This window comes from Dendrobates tinctorius, unplaced genomic scaffold (assembly GCF_039654945.1).
Source record: "Dendrobates tinctorius isolate UK_male_01 unplaced genomic scaffold, ASM3965494v1 ptg000158l, whole genome shotgun sequence".
Classification (NCBI taxonomy): domain Eukaryota; kingdom Metazoa; phylum Chordata; class Amphibia; order Anura; family Dendrobatidae; genus Dendrobates; species Dendrobates tinctorius.
The window spans coordinates 28,184,499-28,210,953 of NW_027361825.1; the positions used below are offsets into that span (position 1 = coordinate 28,184,499).

The 26,455-nt window shown below is 43.9% G+C and overlaps 1 protein-coding gene across 5 annotated transcripts in view; it reads left to right on the forward strand.

Annotated features, from left to right (window-relative positions):
* The window catches only part of LOC141052015 (cytochrome P450 2C8-like), a 92,010-nt gene that overhangs the window by 22,944 nt on the left and 42,611 nt on the right, over positions 1-26,455 (forward strand). For all 5 annotated transcript variants that reach the window (XM_073549186.1, XM_073549185.1, XM_073549187.1 and 2 more), the window contains exons 4-6: positions 13,556-13,716; positions 14,348-14,524; positions 15,599-15,740. In XM_073549186.1, the coding sequence (XP_073405287.1) occupies positions 13,556-13,716; positions 14,348-14,524; positions 15,599-15,740 (480 nt within the window). The remainder of the gene's footprint in view (positions 1-13,555; positions 13,717-14,347; positions 14,525-15,598; positions 15,741-26,455) is intronic.

Sequence of the window (26,455 nt, forward strand, 5' to 3'; positions counted from 1 at the left end):
GGATACACGGGCAGGCAGTTTGAGGGCAGACATGGATTTGTTGGGTGTGCAGTGGTCAAAGCTGAAAGACCTCTGTAAAGTCCTTCAGTGTTTTGAGGAATGCACATGGCTGGTAAGCACAGACGACGCCATCATAAGCAAGACCATCCCACTTATGCGTCTGCTCATGCAAACTTTGACGCACATTAAGGATCAGGCATCTGCAGCGGAGGAGGAAGTGGAGGAGGATGAGGGAAGCCTTGATGACAGTCAGCCATTGTCTGCCCAGGGAACTGTCCTGGACGAGGTGGAGGAAGAAGAGGAAGAGGAGGATGAGGGCGAGGATTATTTGGGGAGGAGGATGCTTCTCGGGGGGGCAAGAGAAAATGTTGACTTGCCAAGGTCAGGTATCAGGTTTGTGCGTGACTGGAGGGATGTGGATTTGGCAGAAAGTGCTCCTCCACCCACCACTGTCAGTGCATCATTGACACCTGGAACATTGGCCCACATGTGTGATTATGTATTGTGGATCCTAAAAAGGGACCCCCGCATTGCCAAAATTATGAAGGATGAGGACTACTGTTTGGCCAGCATCCTCGATCCATGCTATAAAGACAAATTACAGAACATCAGGCCACAGGAGAACCTAGAGCTAATATTGGTGAACAAACAAGCAACTCTGGTAAACCGTTTGTTAGAGGCATTCCAGCACACAGCAGTGGTGCAGGTTCTACCACGAGCCGTACTGGGCCAAATGGAATATATGTTCGTGGTGCACACAGCCGTATTGGCGTTGGAGACAGGGGTTTCATGACCATGTTTTGGACTGATTTCTCGAGGACCGCTCACACGACTGTTAATACTGAATCGATTACAACAGGCAGGAGACAGCAGTTGTCAACCATGGTTCAAAATTACCTCACCTCCCCTATCGATGTTCTCCCTCACAGTTCATTCACCTTTGGCTACGTGCACACGTTGCGGATTTTGCTGCGGATCCACAGCGTTTCAGGCCCTGCGGGTCCACAGCAGAATCTGCTTTGTTGTACAGTACCATTTTACTCTATGTAAAATGGAAACCGCTGTGCACATGCTGCTGAATTTTCCGTGCGGTTTTGCTGCGGTTTGAGATCCGCAGAAAGAAATGACATGTCACGTCTTTTCTGTAGATTCTGCTGCGGTTTCCCATCTCCTCCATTGTAGAGGTGATAAACCGCAGGGCTAAGCCGCAGCCTAATCCGCAGGTAAACCGCAGGTCTTTTGACCTGAAATTTACCTGCGGATTTTTACAAATCCGTGGGGAAAAATCCGCAGCTACAAAAAATACGTGTGCACATAGCCTTTGACTACTAGGCCTCTAAACTAGACACCTGGCCTGAATTGGCACAATATGCCTTACAGGAGCTCGCATGCCCTGCTGGTAGTGTGCTATCAGAAAGAGTGTTCTGTGCTGCTGGATCAATCCTGACAGAAAGAAGGACCCGGCTGTCGACCCAAAATGTTGGTGATCTCACCTTCATTAAAATGAACCATGCCTGGGTTTCAAAGGATTTTGTACCACCTTCCCCTGATGACACATAAGTTGCCAGCAAAATGGCTCGCTTTGTCCTCCTCTTCCTCAGACTTTTGCAATTCCTCCATTTACAGCTGCTGAACATCCAGCCTACACCTCAACATATTCCAGTTTTTCCATCTCCGTAACTGGGCTGTACCCACCCAGGGCTGGCGTCAGCACCTGGTGCACCCGGGCAAGTGCCGGGGCCCTGAGCAGGTTGGGTGGGGGGCCCACTCGCCGTCACAGACACCGTTGTACTATGAGGGGCCCTAAGCCACTGCTGTCATCCACGAATGGGCCACCCCTGCTTGCTCAGATCACCAGCACTTGCAATACTTGCCTCTCCCTATACACTGGAGAATTATATATGGGGCCCATCATACACTTGAGCATCATAGATAGGGCCTATTATACACTCGAGCATCATATGGGGCCCATTATATATGGAGCATTATATAGGCCCATCATACACTGGAACATTACAAATGGGGCCCATAATATATGGAGCATCATACACTGTGTGCATAACTATTATTAGGCAAGTTGCATTTGAGAGGATTCTTCTTATTATTGAACAACAAATATGTTCTCAATCAACCGAAAAGACTCATAAATATCAAAGCTTAATATTTTTGAAAGTTGGAGTAGGTTTTTTTTCAATTTGGCTATCTTAGGAGGATATCTGTTTGTGGAGATAACTATTACTCTGCAGAATTATTAGGCATCTTAATAAAAACCAAATTTATACCCATCTCACTTGTTTATTTTCACCAGGTAAACCAATATAACAGCACAAAATGTAGAAATAAACATTTCTGACATTCCAAACCAAAAAAAAAGGGACCAACTGTCAGGAGTCAGATTTCGGCCATTGCTAGGCAGGAATCTAGACCCTCACATGCTGCGGTCTCCTGCTCTGCGTTTAATGCAAAGGAGATTGCAGAGGAAATTGCTTTACAGCAACTCTCCCCGGAGGCTAAGTCCTTCATCCCTTCTTCTGAGCATGCTCGTGGGATAACTTCCCATTGGAGTTCAGGAGTCAGGTGCTCAGGTCCTGCTCCTGATTCCATTGGTTCATCCCAGGGCTCTGGAGATTTCCGGAAGGTCCCGCTCACTATAAAAAGTGCGCATGACTGTTCCGCCATGCGCTAGTATTTCATACTTGCTGCTGTATGTATGGTGATGGATGCTTGGACTGGTGACTGACTTATTAAGAAACCCCTTCCCTCTGATAATACGATTGTGTGAGTGTTTGGGTCCAGCCTGTAGCAGCGCTTGCGCCAGCGCGCTTACTTTCCATCTACCTCAGCAGCTAGCGTCCTGCATCGCGCTTGCGATATAGCGGTGCCATCTCTGCGGCACAGGTTTCGCCGCGCTGCGCTTGCCGTCTTGTCGGGCGTTCGCAGTTGCGACATCACGCACCTTATTTAACGGTAGGTCTAGATGGAGTAGTCCTGTTGTTTATGGCTACTTCTGTGACTTCTAATACTGTGTCTGTATCGCTGATAGTCTGTGACCCTGAACAGACTCAGCGCTTAATTTATGCCTTATGCCTGCAGCTCTGTGAATGTAACTGAGCTTGCTTCGGTGCACTGGGTGCAGTTTAACCCTTGTACACCTGCATACTTAATGCCTGCTGCTTTGTGCAAATAACAGAGCTTGCTCCAGTGCACACTGGTGCTGTTATCCCTGTGCACAATACCGCCATAGTGCTCTGCCTCTTTTAGCAGCGGTTTTTCCATCCACCGCACGGTGGACCCCGAGTGGCGAAGGCACTTTATTTATTTTTTATTTAGTGTCTTCCGCCACTCCTAACACCAACATAGCCACCTTTCTTTACGATGACACTCAAAAGCCTTCCATCCATACATTCTTTCAGTTGATTGATCTGTTTACGATCAACATTGAGTGTAGCAGCCACCACAGCCTCCCTGACACTGTTCTGAGAGGTGTAATGTTTTCACTCCCTGTAGATCTCACATTTTATGAGGGACCACAGGTTCTCTATGGGGTTCAGATCAGGTGAACAAGGGGGCCATGTCATTATTTTTTCTTCTTTTAGACCTTTACTGGGCAGCCACATTGTGGAGAATTTGGATGCATGTGATGGAGCATTGTCCTGCATGAAAATCATGTTTTTCTTGAACGATACCGACTTCTTCCTGTACCACTGCTTGAAGAAGTTGTCTTCCAGAAACTAGCAGTTGGTCTGGGAGCTGAGCTTCACTGCACCTCAACCCGAAAAGGTCCCACAAGTTCATCTTTGATGATACCAGCCCATACCAGTACCCCACCTCCACCTTGCTGGCGTCTTATTCAGAGTGGAACTCTCTGGCCTTTACTGATCCAGCCTTGCGCCCATCCATCTGGCCCATCAAGAGTCACTCTCATTTCATCACTCCATAAAACCTTACAAAAATCTATCTTAACATATTTCTTGGCCAAGTCTTGACGTTTTATCTTATGTTTCTTGTGCAAAGGTGGTCGTTTTCCAGCCTTCCTTACCTTGGCCATGTCCCTGAGAATGGCACACCTTGTGCTTTTTGATACTCCAGTAACGTTGCAGCTCTGAAATATGGCAAAACTGGTGTCAAATAGCATCTTGGCAGCTTCATGCTTGATTTTTCTCAATTAATGGGCAGTTATTTTGAGCCTTTTTTTATCAACACGCTTCTTGCGACCCTTTTGGCTATTTGCCATGAAACGCTTGATTGTTCAGTGATCACGCTTCAAAAGTTTGGCAATTTCAAGACTGCTGCATCCCTCTGCAAGACATCTCATGATTTTTGACTTTTCAGAGTCCTTCAAATCTCTCTTCTGACCCATTTTGCCAAAGGAAAGGAAGTTACCTAATAATTAAGCACACCTTATATAGGGTGTTGATGTAATTAGACCACACCCCTCCTCTTTACAGAGATGCAAATCACCTGATTTACATAATTGGCAGTTGGCTTTCAAGCCTATACAGCTTGGAGTAGGATAACATGTATAAAAAGGATGATGTGACCAAAATACTCATTTGCCTTATAATTCTGCACACAGTTTATAGGTCCATCATACACTGGATCATCATCCATGGGACCCTTCATATACTGGAGCATCATATGGGGCCCATCATATACTAGAGCAGCATATGGGGCCCATTATATATGGAGCATTATATAGGCCCATCATACAATGGAGCATCATCCATGGGGCCCATCATATACTGGAGCATCACATGGGGTTCATTATCTATGGGCTATCATATAGGGTATGGAGCATTATATGGAGCACATATGGGGCCTATTCTGTATGGAGCATTATATGGAGCCCATTCTGTATGGAGCAATATATGGGGCTCATTATTCTGTATGGTGCACTATGTGGTGACGATAATACTGTATGGAGGAATATACTGTCCGGTTTTTGAGCTATTGTAGAATTTAGAATAGATATCAGTCATGTAATGTAAGAAGTGAAGTATTTTTCATTGCACTATACCAATATTTCTCTGCCGCATCGGAGCAGCATGAATTGCTGTATGTGTTAAAGGGGCCCACTGACACTCTTTCGCTTGGGGCACACGGAAACCTGGAGCCAGCCCTCCCCCCCCACAACTTTAGCCAAATAACCCCCAGTTTTCAATGCGTAACTATTTATTATAAAGTAAATTGAGGTTGACAAGCTTAAGTAATAAGAATTGATGTCGTTGGCATTGAAATGGGCAGTGTAGGTGTGTTTACTGTCCTCCACTCCCTGCCGACTTTGTTTCCCCATTGTCTTGCATTGAGTTTCGTGTTTCAGTCGGACCTCTGACTTTTCCCGATAGTCGGACGATTTTGTTCGACTCGACTTTTGAGAAAGTCGGGTTTCATGAAACCCGACTCAACCCTAAGTGTTATGATTGAGTAACCGTAGGAGGCAAAAATAGAAATGCTAGCTAAGTCCAGAAAACCAGAGAAGTTGGCAGCTATCGGATTGCAGACCCCTGAACCTATCAACACAAATAGCAGTAGCCGTGGGGTGCTCCTACGATGCCCTAGGCCCCTCGATCACAGCCGGAGGACTACATAGCCTAAAGACAGAAAGGGAAATCTAAACTGCCCCAGAGCAGACCCCAAAGTAAAAGGCAGCCCCCCACATATAATGACGGTGAAGCAAGAAGAAAGAACAAAACACAGACAGAAAGATAGACTGAGCAAAGATGGGGCCCACGCTAGCTTAGATAGGAAAGGACAGGAATGCTGCTGTCTGCAATCCGTGACAACCCCTATGAAAATAAGAGCCAACAAACTGACAGTAAAAAAGGCCCTGAAGACGCTAGGCTTCAAAAAAGCTATGTCAGTACTCAGGAATATTCTGAAGACAGAGCAACAAGCAAAAGGAGATTCAGCTTACCCCAGCAGGGAATGGCAGAATCCAGAAAAGCAAGGAAAACAAAACACTAATGCAAAAAGGCAAAGCAGAAATCTTAGCTTTAGATGAGCAGGAATCAGACTGGTTTCCTAGAAGTCCACAGAGAAATCACCCGCAGGCCAGAAGGGCGTCGGCAGCCTTATATCCAGTCATTAACTCCACTCAGCCAGTCATCATCATCAGCCCCAGGTGTTTGACAATCAGGCTCACTACCTTTCTTCACCAAAAGAGGGAGTTCCTCGGGCCTCAGTAGTGAAGGGGAAAATGAACTCACAACACCTAAAAAAGGCAAAGTCGCTCATCTCTAGTGATCGGTCGTCAGCTACTCTGGTGACTTGGCGGTTCCGGATTGGTCCATGAGCAAGTTCCTGTCTTGTCGGCGTGCTAAGTTCATATGTGTATGTGTGTTGGTGGATACGGTCACTCCCTGTGTGGACGTGTGCCGCTACTTGCACTGCGAGTGTGTGTCTAGACAGGCAGTGTAGGGTGAGAACTACTGCTTGACTCAGCATCTGACTCCGGGCGTCCTAAGTCGCATGTGCGTTCAGCACAAACCGTGTGTCAGAGCAAAAGAGGGAGTTCCTCGGGCCTCAGTAGTGAAGGGGAAAATGAACTCACAACAGTACCTCCCCCTTGAGGAGGGGTCACCAAACCCTCAACCACGCCACCAGGGCGATCAGGGTGAGCCCGATGAAAGGCACGCACCAATCTTTTGGCATGAATATCAGAGGCAGAGACCCAGGAATTATCCTCCTGACCATAACCCTTCCACTTAACCAAATACTGGAGTCTCCGTCTAGCCAGACGGGAATCCAGTACTTTCTCTACCTCATATTCCATGTTACCTTCAACCAATACAGGGTCTGGAGGTGCAACCCCCGGAACAACAGGTTCAACAAACCTCTTCAACAAAGATTTATGGAACACATTATGGATTTTAAATGTGGCAGGAAGAGCCAAACGAAAAGAGACCGGATTAATAATCTCCAAAATCTTGTAAGGTCCAATAAATCTAGGCTTAAACTTAGGAGAAGCCACCTTCATAGCAATATTTTTTGATGATAACCACACCATATCACCAACCTTAAACTGGGGACCAATGGTCTTATGTCGGTTGGAAAACCGCTGGGCCTTTTCCTGGGAGAGAGATAACTTATCCACCACTTGGTCCCAGATCTGGTGCATTCTCTCCACCACAGTGTCAACCCCTGGGCAGGCGGAGGGCTCCACCTGCCCTGAAGAAAATCGAGGATGAAACCCAAAGTTACAAAAAAAAGGAGACATCAAAGTGGCAGAACTAGCTCTATTATTTAAAGCAAATTCGGCCAAGGGCAAAAATGAAACCCAATCATCCTGATCAGCAGAAATAAAACATCTCAAATATGACTCCAAGGTCTGGTTTGTTCTCTCGGTCTGCCCATTGGTCTGAGGGTGAAAAGCAGAGGAGAAGGACAACTGAATTCCCAGCTTGGAACAGAAAGTTCTCCAAAATCTAGACACAAACTGGACTCCTCTGTCAGATACAATGTTCTCAGGAATCCCGTGCAAGCGAACCACCTGTTGTAAAAACAGGGGCACCAATTCAGAGGAAGACGGCAACTTAGGGAGTGGTACAAGATGAACCATCTTAGAGAACCTATCACAAATCACCCAAATAACAGTCATCCTTTGAGAGACAGGCATATCAGAGATGAAATCCATTGAAATATGGGTCCATGGCCTCTTGGGGACAGGCAAAGGCATCAACAACCCACTAGAGCGAGAACACGATTTAGACCGGGAGCACGTCCCACAGGACTGCACAAAATTCCTGACATCACGAGACAAGGAGGGCCACCAAAAAGACCGACTCACCAGATCTCTAGTACCAAAAATACCTGGATGACCAGCCAAAGCAGAGCAATGAACTTCAGACATCACTCTCTTCTTCCACTGGTCATGAACATACAACTTTCCACTGGGACAATGCTCAGGTTTGTCCTCCTGGAACTCTTCCAGAGCACGTCTCAAATCGGGTGAGATGGCAGAAAGAACTACCCCTTCGCCTAAGATGGTAGCAGGCTTGGTCACCACAGGAGAATCAGCAAAGAAGCTCCTAGAGAGGGCGTCAGCCTTGACATTCTTAGTTCCAGGAAGAAAAGAAACCACAAAATCAAAACGTGTAAAAAACAAGGCCCACCTACCTGTCTAGGGTTCAAGCGCTTAGCCGACTCTAGGTAAATCAAATTCTTGTGGTCAGTGAGGACCAAGACTTGATGCTTAGCTCCCTCCAACCAATGTCTCCACTCCTCAAATGCCCATTTCATGGCTAACAGTTCCCGATTCCCCACATCATAGTTACGTTCAGATGGAGAGAACTTTCGGGAAAAGAAAGCACAGGGATTCATTTTAGATGTTACAGGATCCTTTTGGGACAAAACAGCTCCTGCACCAATCTCAGAAGCATCCACCTCTACCTGGAACAGAAGTGAGACATCAGGTTGCCGCAACACCGGGGCGGAGGTGAATCTTCGCTTCAGCTCCTGAAAGGAAGAAACAGCCTCCGGAGACCTATTTAACACATCAGCACCCTTCTTAGTCAAATCAGTCAATGGCTTGGCAATACTAGAAAATTTTGCTATAAATTTCCGATAAAAATTAGCAAAACCCAAAAACTTCTGGAGGGCCTTCAAAGAAGTGGGCTGAACCCAATCGTAAATGGCCTGTACCTTGGCCGGGTCCATTTCAATAGTTGACGAGGACAAAATAAATCCCAAAAAAGAAATCCTCTGTACTCCAAAAAGGCATTTAGATCCTTTGACATACAGGGAATTCTCCCTCAAGATCCGGAACACAGTCCGAATATGTTCCACATGAGAATCCCAATCCTTGGAGAAGATCAAAATATCATCCAGATAGATAATCAAAAATTTATCGACAAAATCTCGGAAAATATCGTTCATGAAGCACTGGAAGACAGAAGGGGCATTAGTGGCCCAAAAGGCATCACCAGGTACTCAAAATGTCCCTCCAGAGTATTAAACGCCGTCTTCCATTCATCCCCATGCTTAATGCGAATAAGATTATACGCCCCCCTGAGGTCAAGCTTGGTAAACCAGCAAGCACCTTTAACTCTGGAGAATAGATCAGAAATCAGGGGTAACGGATACTGATATTTAACAGTAATTTTGTTGAGAGCACGATAATCAATACAAGGTCTTAATGATCCATCATTTTTGGCTACAAAAAAAAAAACGGCACCTAAGGGTGACGAGGTTGGTCTAATATGACCCTTCTCCAACGCCTCCTTAATATAGGATCGCATAGCCTCGTGCTCGGGTACAGATAAATTGAAGAGCCGACCCTTGGGAAATTTACACCCCGGGCTCAGTTCAAGAGCACAGTCATAACTCCTATGAGGAGGCAGAGACGCAGACTCATTCTCACTAAATACATCATAAAAGTCCGCCAAATAATCAGGAACATCATGCGACTGAGGAGAGGTGGAAAACACCGGAGCCTCACTAAAGGCACACCGACAACCCCAACTCACCACAGACACAGATTTCCAATCCAAAACTGGATTATGAATTTGTAACCAGGGAAACCCCAGAACAATAGTATCATGCAGATTATGTAACACCAAAAACCTGCAATTTTCTTGACGGTCTGGGGCGACCCGCATTACCACCTGGGTCCAAAACTGAGGTTTATTTTTAGCCAAAGGAGTAGCATCAATCCCCCTCAAAGGGATAGGCGTCTGCAGAGGTGTCATCGGAAATCCACAACGTTTAGCAAAATCCAAGTCCATTAGGTTTAGAGCTGCTCCCGAATCAACAAAAGCCTTGGCGGAAAATGTGGACAGGGAGCAGATCAGAGTAATAGCCAGAAGAAACTTAGGTTGAACACCACCAACAGAAAACGTGTGTGCAAAGCGTTTCTCGCGTTTAGGACAGACAGAAATAATATGCGAGGCATCTCCACAGAAAAAACACAACTTATTACGCCTTCTGAACTCCTGACGCTGCTCTCTGGAAAAAACTCTATCACATTGCATAGGTTCAGACACCTCTCGTGCAGCTCTGCGTTCGCGTAAACGCCGATCCACCTGAATGGCTAAAGACATAGAATCGTCAAGACCAGAGGGAACAGGAAATCCCACCATAGTATCTTTTACGGCTTCTGACAACCCCTTCCGAAAGAGAGCAGCCAAGGCATTATCATTCCAGGTAGTAAGTACTGCCCACTTTCGGAATTTTTGACAGTACAATTCTGCAGTATCACGACCCTGGTTCAATGCCAGCAGGGTCTTTTCAGCCTGATCAATGGCATTAGGTTCGTCATACAACAACCCCAAGGCCTGAAAAAATGCGTTCACATTAGTCAGAATAGGATCATCTGGCTTCAAAGAAAACGCCCAATCCTGGGGATCGCCACGCAGCAAAGAGATGACAATTTTAACCTGCTGCGCGGAGCTCCCTGACAAGTTAGGTTTCAAGGCAAAAAATAATTTACAATTATTTTTGAAATTCAAAAATTTAGACCGATCCCCAAAAAATACATCAGGTGTAGGAATCTTTGGTTCAGCAGCATGTGAATGAGCAAGGTAGGCGGAAATTCCCCGCACTTCCGCAGCGAGCAGCTCCACACGATCAGACAATTGCTTTATCTCCATTGAGAGAAAAAAAAAATTCCCCCTACGGCCTCAGAGATATAGAGGAAAAAATATACACACCCTTTTTTTTTTTTTTACAATTCTTTCCTGCTATTGAGTACCCTAGAATCTGCGGTATGGCGGGTGATTCTGTTATGATTGAGTCACCGTAGGAGGCAAAAATAGAAATGCTAGCTAAGTCCAGAAAACCAGAGAAGTTGGCAGCTATCGGATTGCAGACCCCTGAACCTATCAACACAACTAGCAGTAGCCGTGGGGTGCTCCTACGATGCCCTAGGCCCCTTGATCACAGCCAGAGGACTACATAGCCTAAAGACAGAAAGGGAAATCTAAACTGCCCAGAGCAGACCCCAAAGTAAAAGGCAGCCCCCCACATATAACGACAGTGAAGCAAGAAGAAAGAACAAAACACAGACAGAAAGATAGACTGAGCAAAGATGGGGCCCACGCTAGCTTAGATAGGAAAGGACAGGAATGCTGCTGTCTGCAATCCGTGAAAACCCCTATGAAAATAAGAGCCAACAAACTGACAGTAAAAAAGGCCCTGAAGACACTAGGCTTCAAAAAAGCTATGTCAGTACTCAGGAATATTCTGAAGACAGAGCAACAGGCAAAAGGAGATTCAGCTCACCCCAGCAGGGAATGGCAGAATCCAGAAAAGCAAGGAAAACAAAACACTAATGCAAAAAGGCAAAGCAGAAATCTTAGCTTTAGATGAGCAGGAATCAGACTGGTTTCCTAGAAGTCCACAGAGAAATCACCCGCAGGCCAGAAGGGCGTCGGCAGCCTTATATCCAGTCATTAACTCCACTCAGCCAGTCATCATCATCAGCCCCAGGTGTTTGACAATCAGGCTCACTACCTTTCTTCACCAGAAGAGGGAGTTCCTCGGGCCTCAGTAGTGAAGGGGAAAATGAACTCACAACACCTAAAAAAGGCAAAGTCGCTCATCTCTAGTGATCGGTCGTCAGCTACTCTGGTGACTTGGCGGTTCCGGATTGGTCCATGAGCAAGTTCCTGTCTTGTCGGCGTGCTAAGTTCATATGTGTATGTGTGTTGGTGGATACGGTCACTCCCTGTGTGGACGTGTGCCGCTACTTGCACTGCGAGTGTGTGTCTAGACAGGCAGTGTAGGGTGAGAACTACTGCTTGACTCAGCATCTGACTCCGGGCGTCCTAAGTCGCATGTGCGTTCAGCACAAACCGTGTGTCAGAGCAAATGCAACCACCTGCCTCGACTTTCCTGGGCGGATATCTATAGGGACCCCAACTAGCATCATTACCACTATGCTCCTGTGACGTCTAACAAGGTATGGCATAGAGTGCGTTCAGTTGTAGTGCCGCTCTGTGGAGTAACAGAGTCAGGTAATTTGCTTTCTGTTCACACCGAGTGACATTTAACTAGGTGTGTTTACGGTGCTTGCTCACAGCTTCGCTCCACCATTGTCCAATAGGTGCAGTTTTCCAACACCGCACGATGGACCCCGGGTTGCGATCGCACTTTACCATCATTTAAATTCAGTGCGATCCGCTAACCCTAAGGCTAAGTGCACACATTACGGAATTCCCGTGGAAGTTACCGTGGGAATTCCGGAATTCCATTCCACGGGAAAATCACATTTTAACTTCCCGCGATTTTCCTGCGGAAAAACTAGCGATTTGCAAGCGTAATTAGCTTGCAGAATGCTAGCGTTTTCCAAGCGATCTGTAGCATCGCTTGGAGAACTGATTGACAGGTTGGTCACACTCGTCAAACATAGTGTTTGATGAGTGTGACCAACTTTTTACTATTGAGGCTGCCTATGCGGCATCAGTAGTAAAAAGATCAAATGTTAAAAATAATTAAAAAAAATAAAAAATCGTATTTTTCTAACCTTCCGGCATCCCGAGCAGCCTTCCCGGTCATCAGCGATGCTCCCGCTCCCAGTAATGCCTTGCGAGACCTTTGATGACGTTACAGTCTCGCGGTACTGTAGCGATCTCACGAGACTGCTGCGTTATCACAGGTCCTTGCCGCAAGGCATTACTGGGAACGCGAGTTGGCAGGAGCATCGGTAAGGCTGCGCCGAACGCCATAAGGTAAATATAACACGATTTTTTATTTTTTATTCTATTTTTTACAGGGATATGGTACCCACAGCCTGGAGGACAATCTCCTCTCCTCCACCCCCTAGATACCATCCGCAAATGTTCTGCTTACTTTTCGCATGGTGGGCACAGCCACATGCGGAAAGTAAGCAGAACAATGGAACAATGCATTCCTATGTGTGCGGAATCCCCGCGATTACGCAAAATTAATGAGCATGCTGCATATTTTTCCACGATGCGATTCCACAATGGGAAAATCCGCAGCATTAGCACAGCATTACAGAATCCCATAGCAATGCATGGGATGCTTTTTTTGCATTTTCGCGGCAAAAACGCACGTTAAAACTGCAGCAAAAACGCGAAAAAACGCAACGTGTGAATGCAGCCTAACAGTGTGTCACTGATTCTTCCCCTTGAGCTCACACGTCTGGCTCCTGGTTGAGATCGTTCTGCTTCACAGAGCTGTGTGAACACCTTTGCAGACAGACAATTCCCAAGCTGTAAAGCAGGACTATCTCACCCAGAGGACAAACTTTTTCAAAACTTCTGGATAGTTGGGAACCCTGCCCCCTAGGAATATGAAAGGTTTTGCTGAGAAAGCAAAAGATTAGTTATGTTGAAATATACCATTTCTGAGTCTTCTATTTCTCTGTGTCTACAATAAAGAGACTGTTCGAATTACCACTGCAGTATTAGCTCAATGTCTGATCCCCTAAAATTGATGGGTAGAGTTAACTTTACCATGAGCTCACATTACACAACAGACTATAGATCTGCAGTCCTACTTTGTAATTTTTTCCATTATCAATGTTTTCCTATTATATGTATTGCACTATGCACTATGTAGTAATGACTGACCACATGGTTATATTTCCCTACAGACTCTCCAATTAATCCAGTACATATAATGCGACTCGCTGTTTCCAATGTCATTTGCTCCATTGTATTTGGTGACAGATTTGACTATGAAGACAAAAAATTCTTAACTCTCATTTCATATTTTAATGAAATTGCGGAGCTGTTCAACAGCACTTTGGGACAGGTAAATAACTGTATGCTACCAAGTACATACAAACTCTACATTGTCCTATTCTACAGTCATATTTCATTCTGTCAGACCTCCATGACACCCAGTTCAACAAGACTGGCATTTTTTTACATTGATTTTGATGACGAGATACGGTGGAGTCCAAGGTACTTGATTACTTAAGAGGGGCACGCATCTTAATGAATCTGATGAGACATAAAGTGGCATGTACCTCTGTGTCCACTTTGGCGCAAAGCTTATTCCAGTCCGAGATCATGATAGATTTGTGGCATAAGTAATGCTGCCAGTCATCATAAATTGAATGAGCCAGCATTGACTTGCTCCGTCATGCCCCAATCCCAGCTTTGCTAAGTTTTTTCAGAACTGGGCAAAACTGGTCTTTGCTAAGAAAAAATTGTTTTTTTAAAGCTTTATACACAGGAATTCTGTCATCACAGCTTTTTAATTGAGGCCATGGGCCATTTGTAGTCTGAAATCATGGAGATATGTCTCATTTTTTAAGTTTAGATTCACTGAATCATCAGCAACTTCTTTTCAAAAAGGAGGGCATAGAATTTAAATATGTCACTGACCTAACCAAATAATAGTCAAATCATGTTTTTCTAACACTTCTTCCCTTAATAAGCTCCTCATCATGTTCCCAAGAATAATGCCCTACATTCCTGGTCCTCATCGGGGGATCATTAAAATTATGAACAATTTGAAACAATTTATTAAGGAGATGACAGAGACACATCGAGCCACCCTGGATGAAAATTGCCCTCGTGACTTCATAGATTGCTTTCTCATGAAGATGGAAGAGGTACTTTTCTTGATAACATTAGATATTTTGACATTTGAGGGATCACATATTGTTTGTACAGAATGTGCACAGTAATCAAAATTCAACTAGTTTTGAAAAAAGGCATTGAAATAAAAATGAGCGGATTGATCTGTGGAGAATTGACCTTGAGTCGAATTTCCTGAAATATGCAGATGCCCACAAGTTCAAATCCAAACATGCAAAGTCGCCATTTAACACACTGCTGAAGGCTAAGAAAGTGGGATAATAACATCAGGCGCGGCTGCCCAGTCTTCCCATTAATATCGTTCAGCTATCACATTACTTAACTCAGCCAATCAGGAAGATATAGAAGATGGTGGGAGGCCAGAGAACACAATTTTCTGCCTGTACTGTATAGAAAAATACCTAATCTGAATGTGATGTAGTAATTCAGTGCTCAAGCATATTAAAAATGTGATGGGAGTGCTACTGATATATAAGGAATTGCTGGACCTGTATTCAATGTGACTTCGAATCGATTGATATTTGATAATCTGTAGTAACAGAATCTTAATCACAGTCTTTTTTTTAATTCTTTACCTACTGTAAAGAAGGAGGGCAGTATTAAACCCCTCAGTGTTATTTTTGATTCTTGTAACGTATGATGGGCAAGCCACATTTTTTTAAATCCTAAATAAAAATCTCTATAATATGCTGTTGTAATAGTCCAGTATTAGACTGGTACACGTCACTTAAATACAGTAGTTAGTTACCATCGTTTACCATCCGTTTTTCCCTAGCCAGGAAGGATGAGGTCATTTGGAGATTACTAAGGCTTTGTTTGCAATATAAACCTCAAAATGGTTCAATACAGTCCTAGGGTATGTCAGGGTTTGAGTTACATGTTTTCTGGGCAATTAGAGGTTTTTTAACATCATGGCTCACAGAAAATATATTCACCACCATGAATCAAACCTTTCTGCAAAATTCCAAAACTGATCATTCCATTTCATTGCTCTTGTTCTGACTTATTTAATCTTTAAAGAGCTTAAAGGCTTTTGACAAATTTTCATATATAAAATAATGGTGAGTTTTATGTATTTACTTTTGTAGGAAAAAAAGAATCAAGATACAGAATTTCATGAGGAGAATCTAAAGGCAACAATAACAGACTTATTCATAGCTGGAACAGAGACGACAAGTTTGACTCTGAGATACGGTTTTCTTATACTCATGAAATATCCAGAAATACAAGGTAATAATTTTAATGTATTTTTATATAATTTATTAAGGTCCTCTCATAGCATCATGGCACGAGTAGTGGTAGCATTTTGCCTCTTTACCACTGGTGTCTGAGTGGGTACAAAGTTCTGCCCATCAGGGTACATGGTAACTTTGGGGATCTTGCTAAAGATTATGAATTGGAGCCTAGGAGTTTCAAAATTTAAATGTTATCTTTTTCATTTACTTAATAAAGGAATATAAATATGACGCTGAGTCACTTCACACAGACAAGCCATGAGTCAGGATTGTCAAGGAGTTCGAGGTCAAAAGCCAAAAGGAGACTTCCTAAACAGAGGGAAGAGACAAAAGCATAGTCAGGTAACGGTTCAAGTTCAAAATACCAGGAAGATAGCAGATCAGAATGCAAGGGTTAAATAGTCAGATGGTCAAAGCAAGGTCCAAGGTTAGGCAAGGAAAGATCATCAAGCAAAACACTAGGCACAGAGAAAATCAACAATACTTAGCTGAAGCTACGTCTGGCAGAGGGTTGGGGCTAACAGCCCAGCTAAGTAGCTGGACAGTCACCTAGGACAATGAAAACCTAGAAACAACCAGCACCTCCCAATCTCAGATTGGACAGCTGAACTGTCAATCAAAACACCTACAGCTCAGCACGACCCTACAACAGACTGAACACTGAGCAGTCAAAGTACTGACAACTTCAGCATGCCCCTGTACCAGATTAGATGACTGAGCCATCAGTAACTGAATCCTAGATACACTGAGGGGTGGAATCTATATATAATAATATATACACTACTGTTCAAAAGTTTAGGGTCACTTAGAAATTTCCTTATTTTTTAAAGAAAAGCACATTTTTTTCCAATGAAGCTAGCATTAAATGATTCGGAAATACTCTATAATACTCAAACTATAATACTCAATATTTTTAACAAAGACGAAAGAATCTAATTAATAAAAATATTGGAGAAAGAGAAACCAATCACAAACTAAAATGTTTCTATACTAATGCACAAAGCATGGGCAACAAACAAGGAGAATTGGAACTACTAACACAGGAACAGAAATATGATGTAATTGGAATCACTGAAACTTGGTGGGACAATACACATGATTGGAATACAAGACTAGAAGGATACGACTTATTTGCAAGAAACAGACTTGATAAACGAGGAGGGGGTGTCGCATTGTATGTTCGAAACGCGTATATCTGCACAGAGATTGAAGCTTCAGAGACTGGGAGTTCTGTGGAAACTGTTTGGGTAAGAATACAAGGACAGAACAATGGAAAGGACACCATTGTAGGCATTTACTACAGGCCGCCTGTGCAAGCCGAAGATATAGATGAACTCTTTATGCATCAGATGGCCAAGTTCTCCAAAAAATATGACATAGTTGTCATGGGAGATTTCAACTATCCAGACATTTGTTGGGAATCTCTCTCAGGCAAAACTAACAGGTCAAGGAAATTCTTATCCTCTCTTGCTGACAACTTTATCTTCCAAAAGGTAAGGGAGAAAACAAGGGGAACTGCTACCTTGGATCTAATCCTTATAAACAGGGAGGAAATGGTTGAGGAGGTAAAAGTGGCTGGGACCCTAGGAGGTAGCGACCATGCTATTTTAGAATTTTGGATTACTAGAGGTGGAAGACCTGTGAAGACTCAGACGTCAAGGTTAGATTTCAGAAAGGCAGATTTTAAGGGATTCAGAAAGAGAATTGGAGGGATCCAATGGCTGGATATCCTTAAAGACAAAAATGTCCAGGAAGGATGGGAAATCTTGAAAAATGAAATTCTCAAAGCACAGTTGTTAACAATTCCGAAAAGAGGGAAGAATAGGAAGCATTTAAGGAAACCAGGATGGATGAACACAGAACTTAAGCACATGCTAAAAAGGAAGAAAAAAATGTTTATAAAATGGAAAGAGGGAGGCATATCTAAAGAAGAATATAATGCTGTCTGCAGAACCTGCAGGGCACAAATCAGATTATCTAAAGCTGAAAATGAACTGAGGCTTGCAAGAGATGTCAAAAGCAATAATAAAGGATTTTGGGGATATGTCAAAAGTAAAAGAAAAGTCAAAGATGCTATAGGATTTTTACAGGATGAAAATGATGAAATGGTAAGACAGGATGTTGAGAAGGCTGAACTTTTAAATTCCTATTTTGCATCTGTTTTCTCTCAGAAAGGAAATGCAACATCAACTGTTATTCACTGTCCTATTAAGGGAATAGAAGAATCCAGGATATCTATAAACAGAAAGATAGTGAGGAAACACTTAGCTAACCTAAATGAATTCAAGTCTCCAGGTCCAGATGAATTACACCCCAGAGTACTGAAGGAGATAGCAGAAGAAATTTTTGAACCCCTCTCCATAATCTTTGAAAATTCTTGGAGAACAGGAGAAGTGCCAGAAGACTGGAGAAGAGCAAATGTTGTTCCTATCTTCAAAAAGGGGAAGAAGGTGGACCCAGGCAACTATAGGCCGGTGAGTCTGACTTCTATACCAGGAAAGATCTTTGAACAAATTATTAAACAACATGTATGTCAATACCTGGATAAGAATGAAGTGATTAAACAGAGTCAGCATGGGTTTCTAACTAATAAGTCATGTCAGACTAACTTAATTTCCTTCTATGACGGTATCACTGATTGGGTGGATCAAGGAAATGCTGTAGATATAGTATATCTTGACTTCAGCAAAGCATTTGACAAAGTCTCTCATACAATCCTTATTGAAAAAATGACTAAGTATGGAATGGACAAGGCAACTGTTAGGTGGATTCATAACTGGCTTAGTGATCGGACCCAAAGAGTGGTCGTAAATGGCTGCACATCCAGTTGGAAGAATGTCTCAAGTGGGGTACCACAGGGCTCTGTCCTGGGCCCTGTATTGTTCAACATCTTTATCAACGATTTAGATGAAGGAATTGAGGGTAAACTGATTAAATTTGCTGATGACACAAAGCTAGGAGGGATAGCTAATACTAGAGAAGAGAGAGAGAGGATTCAAAAAGATTTAAATAAACTGGAGAAGTGGGCAGCAACTAACAGAATGGTTTTTAACAGGGAGAAATGCAAAGTACTACATCTGGGCAATAAAAATGAGAAAAGCTTATATAGAATGGGAGGAATAGGGCTAAGTGACAGCACATGTGAAAAAGACTTGGGTATACTAATAGATCACAGACTGAATATGAGTCAACAGTGTGATGCAGCAGCAAAAAAGGCAAATGCAATTCTAGGATGTATTAACAGAAGCATACAGTCTAGATCACGTGAAGTCATTATTTCCCTCTACTCCTCTTTGGTCAGACCTCATCTGGAATATTGTGTCCAGTTTTGGGCACCACATTTTAAAAAAGACATCAACAAACTGGAGCAAGTTCAGAAAAGAGCGACCAGAATGGTGACCGGTCTGCAAACCCTGTCTTATGAGGAAAGGTTGCAGGATTTGGGAATGTTTAGTTTGCAAAAGAGAAGACTGAGAGGAGACTTAATAGCTGTCTACAAATATCTAAAGGGCTGTCACATTGTAGAAGGATCAACTTTATTCTCATTTGCACAAGGAAAGACTAGAAGCAATGGGATGAAACTGAATGGGAAGAGACACAGATTAGATATTAGAAAAAACTTTTTGACAGTTAGAGTGATCAATGAGTGGAACAGGCTGCCACGAGAAGTGGTGAGTTCTCCTTCAATGGAAGTCTTCAAACAGAGGCTGGACAGACATCTGACTGGGATGATTTAGCGAATCCTGCTTTGAGCAGGGGGTTGGACCAGATGGCCCAGGAGGTCCCTTCCAACTCTACGATTCTATGATTCTATGATTCTATGATTCTATACATTGTTAATGTGGTAAATGACTATTCTAGCTTTAAACGTCTGTTTTGTAATGCAATGTATAGGTGTATAGAGGCCCATTTCCAACAACCATCACTTTAGTGTTCTTATGGTACTTTGTGTTTGCTAACTGTGTAAGAAGGCTAATGGATGGTTAGAATACCCTTGAAAACCTTTGTGCTGGTATGTTAGCACAGCTGAAAACAGTTTGGCTGATTAGAGAAGCTATAAACCTGACCTTCCTTTGAGCTAGTTGAGAATCTGGAGCATTACATTTGTTGGCTCTATTAAACTCTCAAAATGGCCAGAAAAAAAGAACTTTCATGTGAAACTCGACAGTCTATTCTTGTTCTTAGAAATGAAGGCTATTCCATGCGAGAAATTGCCAAGAAATTGAAGATTTCCTACAACGGTGTGTACTACTCCCTTCAGAGGAGAGCATAAACAGGCTCTAACCAGAGTAGAAAGAGAAGTTGGAGGCACCGCTGCACAAATGAGTAACAAGACAAGTACATCAGAGTCTGTAGTTTGAGAAATTGACGCCTCACAGGTCCTCAACTGGCAGCTTCATTAAATAGTACACGTAAAACGCCAGTGTCAACATCTACAGTGAAGAGGCCAGCACAGTCACCAGTTCTCAACCCCATTGAGCTGTTGTGGAAACAACTTGACCGTAGGGTACAAAAAAAAGTGCCTATCAAGCCAAACCAACTTGTGGGAGGGGCTTCTGGAAGCATGGTGTGAAATTTCTCCAGATTACCTCAGCAAACTAACTGCTAGAATGCCAAAGGTCTGCAATGCTGTAATTGCTGCAAAGGGAACATTCTTTGACGAAAGTAAAGTTTGAAGGAGAAAAATATTATTTCAAATAAAATTCTTTCTTTCAAACCTTGTCAATGTCTGGACTACATTTTAAATTCAGGAAATCTAAAAGTAAGCACCGACACTCCACCTAATGCAAACTAGAGCTGCAGGTGCTGGGACAACCTCTGTGCTGGTGGCTGTCAGGAAAGGAATTTACAGGAGGAGGACAAAAGAGCACCGCACTGGAGTTGTAAAAATCTCAAAAGTAGTGACTAAAGATCACGAAGGTATAACAAGTGGGTGAAAGAATCGTCTGCTTACCTTACAAGGATTGAATGGTCCAGGTTAAGTAGGGTGATCCTATGAAGGAGATTCCTGATCCATCAAAACATCCATAGAAGTGGCTGCAGTAGAGGATTCTGTGCACTGGAGCAGGGGTGTGGGAGTCATTGAATATGTAGATACTGGCGATAGACACCAACGGCACAAGGAGGGTGCTGTACACTCCAGGCAGAGGACAAGTTGGGACAGGGGAGCGTCCCCCCCAGATAGTGGGGCCCACCTGAACCTCACCAAGAGTGGAGGCGCGCGGCGTGCACCGGCCGAGAGACGCCGCTGACAGTGCCGAGGTGTCGGGGGGCGTGGTCTGGGTGACGTCACCTAGAGCAGGGAACTGAACACAGGGGGAACAGAGGCTGGGAGAGACCAATTGCCTACACATTTCGAAGGTGCACGGACCTTCTTCGTCAGGGCCCTGATTAAGAAGGTCCATGCACCTTCGAAACACGTAGGCAATTGGTCTCTCCCAGACTTCATAGGATCACCCTACTTACACTGGACCATTCAATCCTTGTAAGGTAGGCAGACGATTCTTTCACCCACTTGTTATACCTCCTTGATCTTTAGTCACTACTATTGAGATTTTTACAACTCCAGCGCGGTGCTCTTTTGTCCTCCTCCTACATTTTAAATTCATTTGACAACTCATTTGATTAATAAAAGAATGAGTTTTCATAGAAAATACAAAATTGTCTCCTAATGTGTTGTGATGCCCCCACAAGGTCTTAGGAGCAAATTCCTTAATTGATGTAAAAAGACATAAATCCATGCGACACATTCATTCCAGCATTGAGAGTGTCAAAGGTCATCATAAATTTATACTCACAGACTCTTCTCTCTCTCTGAGATGTGAAGTTACCTTTCAATACCAGTGATTTCATATCCTGGTGTTGTGGTCCATCATACAAAAATGTTTTGCCACAGGTAGAGCCATTCTTTTTTCTCTTATTGTGTGACGATGAGCATTCATCCTTGTTCTAAGCTTTTGCCCTGTCTCCCCCACATACAGACCCCCAGTTGGACATTTAGTACAAATAATTAAGTACACCACATTAGATGTAATGCAGCTGAAAGTACCTGGGATCTTGTAGTCCTGATGTGAATTGGGGATCTTTATCTTGTCCGTGGTCATTATAGATGGACAGGTTTTACATTTTTTCTGATTGCAAGGAAAGGTTCCTCCAGCTGTTGGAGAGGACAGGGAGCTTCACAGTAGTGGGGGGTCTGGAAAAATGGATTGTAATCGGGCATCTTTTTGTAGTAAAGGTTGTAATTTCCATGCAGCTCCCCTTAGCACTTCCAGATTTGGGTGATAGGTGACTACTAGAGGCACCCGGTTATTTCCTTCTTTAGCTTTGCAATGTAGCAGGTGATTCCTTGACATTCTGGTGGCTCTTGTAATTTGGTTTTCAATTGTTCTTGGATGGTAGCCCTGATTCAAAAAGGTCTTTTTGAGGTGACCAAGGTGTTTGTCTCTATCCATGGGGTTGGAACATATACGATTGTATCTGATGGCTTTGAAAAAGATAATAAAGTTCTTTGTGTTTTGGATGGAAACTGTCCCATTTAAGGTATGTTGGACGGTCGATTAGCTTCTGATACAGGGATGTCTCTATTTCATTATGTTTTAGCTTAATGATGGTGTCCAAAAGGTTAATCTCAGTGCTGGAGTAGTTGAGTGTTAAATTGATGGTGGGATGAAATTGATTAAACTGTTCATGCAAAGTCACACGTCATAGGCTATGTTGTGAGGCAAAATTTTAACCCCGCATGTTCCAATTCACCAAACAATTTTACCCCTATCTACATAATGGGGAAAAAGTGTATGTATGTATTGGCATCTGCACCGTCGTAGCTACAGCCACAAAATTTTGCACAGTCACACATCTGGACCCTGAGAGCGTCATAGGCTATGTTGTGAGGCGTAATTTTTACCACGCGTGTTCCAATTCACCAAACAATTTTGCCCCTACCTACATAATGGGGGAAAGTGAAAGGAAAAGTGTTGGAGGCAAATTGATAGCTGCCAGATGTGAACAAGGGGGACTTAAAGAATGAGAGCGATGGCGCCAAAGAGTATATACTGTACAGTTGCTAAGGTGGGGCCCTGACATGGGATACTCACCACTCACGGGGATATGAACACACACACACAAAATGCGCCACACACTACCACGTGCTTCGACACATATACCACCCTCAGCACACATTTCACCACACATACACCAACCTCGCCACTTAAAAGTCGAAACACAAAAGTCGCCACTCAAAACTCACCATGCTGTCCCAGAGCTGTTTAAAAGATGAAAAATGAGCTGTGATTGGTGTCAAGAACACCGCACTGCACTTGCTCACTGAGCCAGTGCGTGTGTCCTGAGTACAAAAACTGAGCACAAAGATACCTGCGGAGCGGGGCAGCAGTGGTGACGATGCATTCTCCAGGCTCACAGGACCTGAAGCACGTGACTGCTGGGGTATGGCCTAAGCTCCACAGAGTTAGGAGCTGCAGGGAAACTCCTAGAAAGGTAACTACTGGACAATGTTACCAAGGGGCATAGACAGACAGAAACCAGATCAAGCCGAGGTCAAAGCACGAGATCGCACGACAGTACCAAAGAGTTAGACAGAATGGAAAGTCAGGACGTAGCAATAGATCAGAAAACCAGAACGGGCAATAGACGGTACAATAGGGACAAACTGTAACGGAGTAACGATAGCCAAGCCAGAAGGTCAGAACCGGAAAAGACAATAGTACCAAAATGAGAGACGGAGTATAGTGTGAGGGGACAGACTGGGTCATACACGGGAAGCAAACAAGCAATGCAATATACAAGCACACCAGGTGGGTCAGACACACAGCCAGAATAACAGTATAGCTGACAGAGAACCCTGGTAAAGAGTGAGTATAAATACCCCTCCCACATCCAGAAAGAGGCCATGTACACTTAACCCTGTGAGTGCAGGGCAAGAACCCTGTTCAAACCATGACAGTACCCCCCTCTTAGCGGGGGGCCACTGGACCCCCAGGCTTGTCTGGGTATCTGGCGTAGAAAGTCTGCACCAGACGATCGGCATGCACCGAACTGACCTGAACCCATGACCTATCCTCCAGAGAGTGCCCCTTCCAGTGTATCAGATACTGGCCCCCTCCTCTTGTCAGCAAACCGCTTATAGTTTTCCTGGGCCTTGGAAATATTCCTCTGAACCTCCCTCCAAAGAATTCTAAGACATTGTGTCGCACCCTCAGCTCCAGGACAACCTGAATCCATGCGGGAAAACTCTCCAAAATGTGGGTTAAACCCATAGTTGATCTGAAAGGGAGACTTCCCAGTAGATTGACTCACACGACCATTGAACGCAAACTCTGCCATGGGCAATACCTCACACCAGTCCTCCTGCCTGGAAGAGGCCAAGCATTTCAGAATCTGCTCAAATGATTGGTTTGTGCGCTCCATCTGTCCATTAGACTCTGGGTGGTAGGCAGAGTCCATAAGTCCGAGATGGAAACGTTCCGGTACAAACAATTTACCAGGGGGTTTACCACCCGGAGCCCGAGCCTGGACCTCCAAAATCCCTCTCTGTAACTCAGATGAGATTTCGGCCACCACTACTCCTGGCTGAAGAATGGAGGAGGGAGGTTCTGGAGGGGACACCGAATCAAAGCTTCAGGACAAGGCATCAGCCTTGATGTTTTTAGATCCCGGGCGGAATGTGATGGTAAGCCTGTCTGGGGGTCAATCTCTTGGCAGACTCGATATAGGCCAAATTTTTGTGATCAGTGATGACTGTAATGGGATGAACGGCCCCCTCCAGGAAATGCCTCCATTCTTCAAAAGCCAATTTTACCGCCAACAACTCTCTATTGCCGACATCGTAATTTCTCTCGGCAGAGGAAAATTTTTTAGAGAAGAAGGCATCAGAATAGTAAGGGTAGGAGGGCCCTGAGACAAAACTGCCCCCATCCCTACTTCCGAGGTGTCAACCTCCACGACAAAAGGTCTTGACGGGTTGTATCAATACAGGGGCTGAAGAAAAGCACTTTTTTAATGTCATGAAAGAATTTTTTGCAGCTACAGACCAATTTTTTACAGCAGCTCCCTTGAGTGTGAGGTCTGATAGAAGCTATACCACCTGCGAGAAGCCCTTAATAAATTATCTATAAAAGTTAGCAAAGCCCAAAAATCGCTGCAACCCTTTCAAGTCATGAGGCTGCACCCAATCCGTAACAGCCTGGACCTTCTTAGGATCCATGCGGAACCCCTCCCCTGACACAATCAACCAGAGAAAGGATACTTCTTGCATGAAAAATGAGCATTTTTTCCAACTTGGCATACAAATGATTCTCCCTCAGTCTCATGAGAACCATCCGCAAATGGTGCAAGTGAGATTGACTGTCCACCGAGTACACCAGAATTTCATCCAAATAGATAACCACAAAACGACCAGTTAAATCAGAGAAAATTACATTAATAAAATTCTGAAAAACAGCAGGAGCTTTGGTGAGACGAAAGGGCATAACCAAGTTTTCGAACAGCCCTTCAGTCGTCAGGAATGCTGTTTTCCATTCGTCCCCTTCCTGGACTCTTATAAGGTTTTATGCCCCACCTAAATCCAGTTTAGAGAACCTCTTGGCCCCTGTGAGTTGGTTACATAGATCAGGAATTAGGGGGAGAGGGTATGTATTTTTCACAGTAATTTTGTTTAATTCTCGAAAGTCGAGGCACGGCCGCAAACCACCATCTTTTTTCTTAACAAAAAAGAAGCCCGCCGCCACAGGTGAAACAGAAGGCCTAATATGCCCTTTGCGGAGACTCTCGGTAATGTACTCCTTCATGGCTAGACGTTTGGGCCCGGACAAATTGAACAGGCGAGCCTTGGGTAACTTGGCTCCAGGGACTAGATTAATGGCACAATCAAAGGGTCTATGTGGTGGTAGCGCCTCAGCCTCACTTTCAGAAAATACATCTTCAAAATCTTTCAGGTACTCCGGAATACCTTCCAGATCGACAGATGACACTGACACAGATTTTACTGGGGTGACAACAGTTGTCAAGTTATAACATAGACCGTTAGCCATACAACCCCATTGAATGATCTCCCCCGTGACCCAGTCAATAGTAGGATTGTGGCGTTGAAGCCAGGGCATACCCAGTACCAGTCCAGCCGGCAGATTATTTAGAATAAAACACCTTAATTTTTCCATGTGAGTGGAACCCACTTTCAGAGAAAAGGTATCAGTCATGAAACAAATTCCCTCCTGGGTGATAGGAGAAGAATCAATTGCCACAATTTTAACAGGATCTTTTAACCTGACTGTCCCTATTTTATGAAAACCATGAGTAAGACCTTCTAGGTCGAAACGCGTTGGTTGGAGACCACCAGAGACCCCATCTGCCTGTATGTCCTTATTCATACTTTTTTCTTGTCCGATTTTAAGAATTTATAATAAATGATAAATTTTTAACTGAAGTCCAGCGCTGGAGATTCTATCCTTTATCTTATGAAAAGTTACAACTTTGGCATCGATCAGATTAATAGAAGAACCACAGTCAACACAGGCGGTAGTCACAACCAGACCGCCTGTAAGTTCTAGTTCTACCAGAAGTAGAATTTTAGTAAGTGAGGAAAAGGGTACCTGGGAGTCTGGGCAATCTCCTCGATTGTTACCCAGACTCAGTCGTTTTCCTGACGGCTTCACTGAAGAAGGGCAAGAAGGACAGTTCCTTCTCCAATGTCCA